The 8,474-nt window shown below is 57.4% G+C and overlaps 1 protein-coding gene and 1 pseudogene across 1 annotated transcript; both read left to right on the top strand.

Annotated features, from left to right (window-relative positions):
• Window positions 1-1,622: 1,622 nt before the first annotated feature.
• Window positions 1,623-6,362, top strand: LOC140686075 (keratin, type I cytoskeletal 14-like; annotated as a pseudogene).
• Window positions 6,363-6,480: 118 nt separating this feature from the next.
• Window positions 6,481-7,841, top strand: LOC102530093 (keratin, type I cytoskeletal 16). The gene is made up of 5 exons (XM_072938663.1): window positions 6,481-6,636; window positions 6,726-6,934; window positions 7,146-7,343; window positions 7,451-7,483; window positions 7,590-7,841. Exons 3-5 carry the CDS (start codon window positions 7,253-7,255, stop codon window positions 7,691-7,693), a joined length of 228 nt encoding a protein of 75 aa, XP_072794764.1. The 5' UTR covers window positions 6,481-6,636; window positions 6,726-6,934; window positions 7,146-7,252; the 3' UTR covers window positions 7,694-7,841.
• Window positions 7,842-8,474: the final 633 nt, after the last annotated feature.

Raw genomic sequence — 8,474 nt, forward strand, 5'->3', positions numbered from 1 at the left:
AAGCACCACCCTCCCTGGCAGTTTGTCTCTCTTGGTTTCAGCAGCTTGGAGGTCGGGGAGGGTGGGAAACTACCTCCTGGGGAAGTGGGGAGGGGCAGTTCCGCTCTAATCTTTCCTGAACCCTCCAGCCCAGCCCCCCTCCCCCTGGAGGCAGGCGCTGAGCCAGCAGGGGAGCCAGCCCAGACGCCAGCCCAGACAGACTCCAGGAAGTCTTCCTTTGAGTAAATCTGGTAACAGTTGGGCCGGGTGGGCCTGATTTCCTGGTTTTCTTCAAGAAGTGGGGGTGGGTGGAAGGGGTGAATGAGAGCAAGAATGCCCCCACCTTTTTTTAAAAATATACTTAACTATTTCTCAAATTTTAGTAAGATCCTCTACACAAAGTTATTGGCTACTGGAAAGTGAAATAGCACATCAAAAATCTTTATTACAATTCAATTTTTTGAAGAACAGAATTTAGTTAATACACCGTGCTCTAATAACGCTTTGGCCAAACTTGAGTTTACAGTCCTTCCACGCACGGGAATTTGTTTCAAATTCTTGAGATTGGGTTTCATGTTACTGACTTCAGGCTTCTAAAACAGGCAATACTATTAGTGCTTCTTTGTGTTAAATCAAAGTAAGACTAAAGTAAATTCAAGTTATTCAAATGCAAACAACATAGATTTTTTTACAGGTTATCTGTATCAAGGCAGAAAAGAGATGCAAGAAAAAAGACATCACACACACAAAGACATCACAGAACTTATAATATAGGTTATCAAAATATTGGTACAGTCTATCCTGGCTTAGAGTAGCTTTTTGACAGGTCCAGACTCTCTGCTGTAGAATCACACCAGGGCCCTCCAAACACCTGCTCTTTCTGGGTGCCTGGAGCCTGGGTTGTGGGTGCCGGGGCAGGGAGCAGGCAGGAGCAGTGGGGGCTTGGGACCAGCAGAGGACAGGGAGGTGCAGGGGGGGCTGTGGCATGAGCACTATCTAGGAAGTGGACTGCTGGGTGTGAGGACTTCAGGCCCTCTTGGGATCTCAGCAGCTGTAGTAAAGGAGGGGTGGGATGAGCCGCAGCTAAAATAGCCTTTCTAGCCAGGAAAGGACAGTGATTTCCTTTCCTTGGCAGGGACTATGGGCTGGAGTCCAGGGGCCTGTGCCTGCAGGTGCAATGGCAGGACTCAAAGCAGGCTGGGAGTGTGGGCTCCACTCCATCAGAGCCTGGCATCTCTCAGCTGACTGGGCAATCATCAGCGTAGGGGTGGAGGGCGGGACGGAGGCATTGAACCCACCAGACATCAGGCTACAACAAGAAGAACCCGCCCTGGGCTGAGAATGGCTCCTCTGAGGGGTGATCTCATTTATCTGAACAACAGTCCTAGGAAGCAGGGAGGGTCTGGGAAGAGGCGCCCCATTGTGTGGATGTGGACACTGAGGCTCCAGGGAGCAGTGACTCAGCGCTTGTCTGGAGCCTGGCATTTAAGGGGTGGAGCCAGGCACCACTCGAGGGGAGGTGGCTGTGCTGGGAAGAGGAGCCGAAAGCTCCACCCCCTGCCCAGCCCCAGGCGCTTAGGCAGGGCCTTCGCTTCCCTCAGACTCTCCAGACTCTGGGGTCCACTCTTACTGATGGGGTGAGTGAGGACGGATCCGAATGTGGGATTGGCCCGAGACAGCCCGGACTTCTCCCCTCGGCAGGGGGAGAAGCCCCTGCACACAGAGTGAGGCGGAGCAGCCAGGTGTGCCGGGAACTACGTCACTAGACGCAGTGGCTGCGGCATAGGGGTTGGGGGTTTGCAGGGGATAGTTCTGGGCCCAGAGAGGGACAGCCCTGCCCTAGCCAGGAGCTCTCAGCCCAGGCTTGGGTGGATGGGGTCCACAGGGCAGAGTGACTTGGGGCGGGAAACTGCGATCCCCTTGGGGATGGTACGGGGGAATTTTGGTGGCTTTGTTCAGGCACTCCAGTCTGACCCAGGCTGCTGGGGATGTGAGGCTGTGGCTGGTTGGGGGACTCCGTGGTGGGGCTCTCTGGAGGGATTCACCATTCATCCACACCCACCCACTCACTGCATGAAATGTTTCAGTGAACCGGTCTGTAACTTCCCCCGGCGCCGCCACACCCACTCTCACATGATGGGCACACACACCTGATTCCCAGGCTCAGGCCCAGGCTGGTGGTAGCCAGTCTGTGACTCTTCCTCCACCACGCCCACACCCTGGAAGGGTGACCTGGCAGCCCTTTCTTCAGGGAAATGACATGGCACTACCACTGCGTCGCTCTGTGCCTGGGTCTGCACTGGGCTTGGGGAAAGGGAGAGACCTGAGGGACCCCAGTCTAGGGGTGGTGAGCCAGGCACCATGGCGGGGCTGGCAGTAAGCCCTCAGCCCTTATACAGTGTATTCTCCTGTGCTGCCCAGGCTGTGGGGGGCTGTGAGGAACAGAGGGACCAGAGCCAGGACAGTTCTGCCTCCAGGCACAGAACCCAGGCTATAACCCAGCTTGACCCAGCCACACAGGCTCCCGCAAGGGCCCCTTGGTTGTGCAGACCGTCGTGAGGGGCTGTGAGAGCCTCTGCCTTGGAAGCAGGCATCAAACATGGTGGTGGGGGGACCACCAAAGGCGGATCTGGAGCTCACCCATTCCCCCAGATCCTGGGAACAGTCTCGGGGTCAGAGCCTGCCCTGCCCGCTCCCTGCAGGCCCCCTGGCACCCCATTGTGGCCTGAACACTTGGTATTGTCTCTACCTCCTCCAGACAGTCTGTCCTGAGGGTCTTTCTGTCTTGCTTTTCGCATGTGAGTGTCCACAGTGTGTGGCACACAGTAGGTACTTTGTAAACACCTATGGATAAATGCAGTGATAGCTGCCAGTCTGTGCCAGATGCGTTATTTATTTCACCTCTGACATGCCTGTGATGTAGTGCTGCTACTCCCATTTCCCAGAGAAGGAAACTGAGGCTCAGAGTGGCAGAACGACTTGCTTGACTCCAGCTGGCTCAGTCCCGGCTTGTCCTGGCTCCTCTCTTTCTTCATTCCATCCTGAAGCCTGTGGCTGTGGCTGCCTGCAGGGGCTGGGGGCTTTGCACAGCCTCCTTTCTCCACTCAGTCTCCCTGCGGTCTCCTTCTCCCACCCTCCCTCCCCTAGCCACCTCTTGCTCCCCAGCCTGGCTGGTCCCCAGAATCCCCTGGGAGCTTGTAAAACGTCCCCACAGTCAGGCTTGTCCTGGGAGATGCTAATGTGGTGTAGGGTCAGAGCAGGGCCCGGGAATCTGTATAGGGATTCTGGTGATCAGTCAGGTTTGAAAATCACTGCAAGTGGAGGCATGGCATCGGCCAATAATATTTTCGGCCCATTCAGGTATGAGATGACCTCATACCTGGGATGCAGCTGGGCCAAGGAGAGAGGAGAGAGGCCTGGGTAGAAGAAGGAGCCCACTGCCTGGAGGAGTGGGTGGGAGTCTGTGTTCTGTGCTGACCAGGCCTGGTGATTCTGGCTCACGGCAGCCTCGGGGCAGGTGCGCCTCGCTGGCATGGAGGAAATGTTGGAGGCGCATAGAGAGAGTAGTTCAGGATGGTGTATTGGGCTTGGGCTGGGCAAGCAGACAGACAGGGGTTCAAGCCCCAGCTCCCCATTGACTGGGGCCTTGGGAGGCTCACATATCCTTCATCTCTCTCATCTGTGAACTGGTGGCAGGAATAAGGCCCCTCATAGAACCGTGTGGCCTGTGTAGTGTACTCCATACAATACCCGAGTGTGACAGTGGACCATCTCCTCGACGGAATGAATAAAGCTGTCAAGTCCAGCCTGGCATCTGTGGACACTCAAGAGAAAAGTGTTGGGATCTGAGCTCTGGATATAGTGTGGGTGCTTGGGGGCCTGTGGCAGGGTCAGGGGTCACACATGGCACCAGCACCAGGAGGGGAACCCCGTCTCAGCACAGTGTAAGGTGCCCATGATTAGGTGGATGGAGCAAAGCACTAGGGGGTGGGCTGCTCAAAGGGTGGGAATGTCAGGGAGCAGAGGAGAGGGCAGGGGTGTGAGAGGGAGGTACCAGAGCATAGAGGTGGACGAGATCGGCAGCTGGGCTGGAAATTAAGGATGGGGAGGCGGTGGGGCAGGGCTGGCCACTGAGGAGGGGTTAGCAGGGTCTTTTATGTATGTTCCTTTGTGGCTGGTGATGTGTCCTCCCCTTTTACAGATGAGAAAACTGAGGCCCAGAGGCTCACAGGCTAAAGGACTGCCTATGCCATGTAGCTTGTAAGGGGCAGAGAAGGGATTCAAGCTGCTTCCTGCTGGTTTCATGGTCTGTAAGACTTCTGGAGATCCTAGGGGTTCAAAAGCTGCCTCTGAAACTGGGATTGAATCTAATAGAGGAAAGAGTCATAGAATGTCTAGAACTAGAAAGGACTCCAAGATCACCCAGTCCAGCCTTATCACTTTCCTGAAGGCAGAGGCCCAGAGGAGGCAGGTGAGGGGCCTCAGGTCACACAGTGAGCAAAGCAGAGCAGGGCCATGAACGCAGCTCTCCTGGCCACAGCCAGCCATGCATGATCCCCGCAGCTGCACCCTGAGACAGACCCTGGACAGCATCGCCAAGGCCCTTTCATCCAAGGCTGTCACCATGGGAGTCCTTCCATGGGCTGACTCACTGCCTGGGGACCCAGTCACCACAAAGCCACCTGTGCCAGGGCCCTACTGGTCCCTCAGGCTCCAGGAATGGGAGCCAAATTCTTTTCTCCTAGCCTGAGTCACCACCCACTTGAGCTGGTGTTTTCTCTCTCAGCTTCACATCCCCCAAAGCTGGGGTGGGAACTCGGAGCAGCACATAGTGAATTGAGTTGACCTTGGGCCGAATAGTCCGGAGTGGGGAGTTGGATGGGAACTGGAGTGATGAAATCCGGAGCAGGGGCTGGAGTCAGCCACTGGGAGGGCCCCACCTTCCTCACTTGCGTAGACGGGTTCCTGAGGTTTGAGGCAGCCTCCACATCCTTCCAGCCTCCCTGAGCACCCTTCTTTTCTCTCTGCCAGTTGCTTACTTGCTCGCTCACTCACCTCTCTCCTTGGCACCATGACCACCTGCAGCCATCAGTTCACCTCCTCCGGCTCCGTGAAGGGCTCCCGTGGCATTGGTGGTGGCTCCAGCCGCATGTCCTCTGTCCTGGCCAGAGGCTCCTGCCAGGCCCCCAGTGCCTATGGGGGCCTGTCTGTCACCACCTCCCGCTACTCTTCCAGGGGAACCTGTGGGCTGGGGGTGGCTCTGGCGGTGGCTTCAGCAGCAGCAGTGGTGGCTTTGCTGGGGCCCTGGGTGGCGGCTTTGGTGGAGTATATGGTGTTGGCTTGGGTGGTGGCTTTGGTGGTGGTGATGGGCTCCTGGTGGGCAGTGAGAAGGTGACCATGCAGAACCTCCACGACCACCTGGCCTCCTGCCTGGACAAGGTGAGCGCCCTGGAGGAAGCCAATGCTGACCTGGAGGTGAAGATCCGAGACTGGTACCAGGATCAGGGGCCCAGCCCACCTGTGAATACAGCCCCTAGTTCAAGACCATCGAGGACTCGAGGGACAAGGTGGGTGGGCCAGGTGGGTGGCTCTGGTGGTGGAGTGTTGATAGAGGCTGTGGCTGCAGTGGCCCTTAGCAAACTGCTTGCTGGCATCTCCATTTTACAGGGAGCCTGAGGTCCGCCTTCGGGGAGTGGCCCTGGGCCACTTAGAATTGATGGCAGAAGGTCCCTTTTCAGCATCAAGGCATCTGAGCGGGCCTGGTACCCTGAATCTCTTATTCCCTGCAAGCATTCTTTGCACTCAGCTTCTCTCAGCCTCGGGCCCAGGATGGGGTGGTGGAGATGTGGGGTGCATCCTCTACACATGCTGAGCTGGGTGGAGAAGGCATCCCAGGCTGTTTGGGGGAGTGGAAGTTCTGACCTACCAGCCAGATGACCCCCAAGATTGGGGAGGTTCCTATCTCCCGTCTTTGCTATTCACCCTGAGCAGCAGGGCCTTGGCTAACCAGGCCTCCTTCCTTCAGCCCCTCTGCAGATCGTCGTGGCCACTGTCAAGAAAGCACAGCCTGTTTTGTAGATTGACAGTGCCCGACAGGCGGCCAATGACTTCAGGGCCAAGTGAGCAGCCCTGTGGTGAGGGGAAGGCAGAGAGCAGAGGGCAGGGGCTGAGCAGTGGGGTTGTCCATCCAGGAGGGATGTCTTGAGTCTCAGAAGCCTCACGCTGGACCCTGAAGCCCTGACCTTTGTCTTACCAGGTTGAGCATGAGTTGGCCCTGGGCCAGTGCGTGGAGGCCGACATCGACGGCCTGCGCAGGGTGCTGGACGAGCTGACCCTGGCCAGAGCCGACCTGGAGATGCAGATTGAGGGCCTGAAGGAGGAGCTGGCCTACCTGGGGAAGAGCCACGAGGAGGTAGGGTTGCTGCTGGCAGTGGGAGGCTGGTCCAGGAGGGTTGCAGGTACACCTGGGGCCCGGCTGACCACCCATCCCTTCCTAGGAGATGCTTGCCCCGTGGAGCCAGACCCGGGGGGTGTCAGCGTGGAGGTGGACACCGCCCCCGGCCTGGACCCAAGCGCATCCTGAATGAGATGTGCGACCAGTACAAGAAGATGGCGGAGAAGAACCGCAGAGAGGCTGAGGCCTGCTTCCTGTGCGAGGTGGGACTCGGGGCCTCAGCCCTCCTGCGGGACTTCCCAGCCAGGGTGCCTCCGGAGCACCTCACACCTTCTGTTCTTTCCTATCTCAGCGGAGGGGCTGAACAAAGAAGTGGCCTCTAACAGTGAGTTGCAGCGGAGCACCTGAATGAGGTGAACGAGCTCCGGAGGGCTCTCCAGGGCCTGGAGAGCGGACTGCAGTCCCAACTCTGCATGATGTGAAGGACAGCCCAGGCCCAGCCCCCAAGTCACCAGGAATGGAACACTGCCCCACTACAGTTCCACCTCTCTTTTCCCAGGAGTGAGTTGGAGGGATCATTGTACCCATTAAATGGATGGAGAAATTAAGGTCCAGAACAAATGGTGGGATAACTTTTCTCCACATTGTCTTGCCCATCAGTAGCCCAGCTCAGGTCCAAATCCATGCACCTCTCAGGAAATGTGCACAGAGACCTGGACAGGGGGACAGCAGTGACCACCTTGGTTGACTCTTCTCTCTCTGCCGTTCATAGAAAGCATCCCTGGAGAACAGCCTGGAGGAGACCAAAAACCGCTACTGTCTGCAGCTGGCCCAGATCCAGGAGCTGATCAGGAGCAGCTGGCCCAGCTGCGCTGCGAGATGGAGCAGCAGAACCAGGAATACAAGATCCTGCTGGACGTGAAGACCCTGCTGGAGCAGGAGGTGGCCACCTACTGTCGCCTGCTGGAGGGTGAGGACGCCCTGTGAGTGCTCCGTGCTCCCCTGCCCCACAGGCCCATCAGCGACCCCCCTGCCGCTCCCAGCACATCTCACTGCTCTGCCTTTTCTCCAACATAGCCTCTCCTCCCAGCCTACGTCCTTACCGGGCAGGTAAGGCTCCTGAGGGTCTCTAGAACCCCCAGCCCTCCCCCCTCACACTGGGTGGGGCCTGCTAAGCTCCCAGATCCCTTTTCCCCGCCTCCCATCTCTCCTACAGTCTGCTCCTCCTCCTTGCCATCCTCCTCTGGCCGCCAGACCCGGCCCATCCTGAAGGAGCAGGACTTGCCCAGCTTCTGCCAGGTCCAGAGCTCCAAGCCCTGAGCAGCTTCTCCCAGAGCCTCCTGCCCTCCTCGACTGCCGGCCTCACCTCCCGAAGGCCTGCATCACGCCCCTGCTCTCCCACCACGGCTCCCAGCCGTCTTCCCTCCCTCTCCACTGGGGGCAGGCTAATAAAGCTGACTGTCTGGTTGATGCAACAAACCTGTGTGGTCTCCGTTTCTGAACTGATGGGAGGGGAGTTGAAGGTGCCTCCCGGGAACCTTCGGGGACCTCACAGCCTGGGGGATGCAGGGAAGAGCAAAGCTCGGAAGAGCTTGGAAGAGTCTTCCCAGAAGACCTCCATGCTGCCGTGGGACTGGGAGTCGGGACACAGGATGGGAGGGAGCTCACTAGTGTTGACAGTCGCTGTGAGAGGCATTTTGCAGCCATTCTTTCCTCTGACTCTCCTGGCAACTCTGTGAGGTGGGTGTGGTCAGGTCTATTTTGTTTCCTCAAGTGGCACCGACAGTAAGTGGCACCATCATGCCAGTAAGTTCACACCCAGGTCTGTCTGGCTACAAAGTCCATGCCTTTCTTTTATACGGCTCTATCTTTTTAGCTATTTTAACCCAAAGACTCCAGAGCTTAAGCTCTTGACTCTACTGCTTGGGTCCTCACCTTTGCACGGGATGATTTTTGTGTCAGATGGTGGAAGGGAGAGCCTTCTGCCTTGGGGATGGTGTCCGTGGTTAGAAGGGCATCTTTCTCCTTCCAGCCTGCTTCCTCTCATCACTCCTATCAACTCCCTCCACTTCCTCACTCCCCTCAGCCAGTGAATTGAGTG

This window comes from Vicugna pacos, chromosome 16, assembly GCF_048564905.1.
Source record: "Vicugna pacos chromosome 16, VicPac4, whole genome shotgun sequence".
Taxonomy (NCBI): Eukaryota; Metazoa; Chordata; class Mammalia; order Artiodactyla; family Camelidae; genus Vicugna; species Vicugna pacos.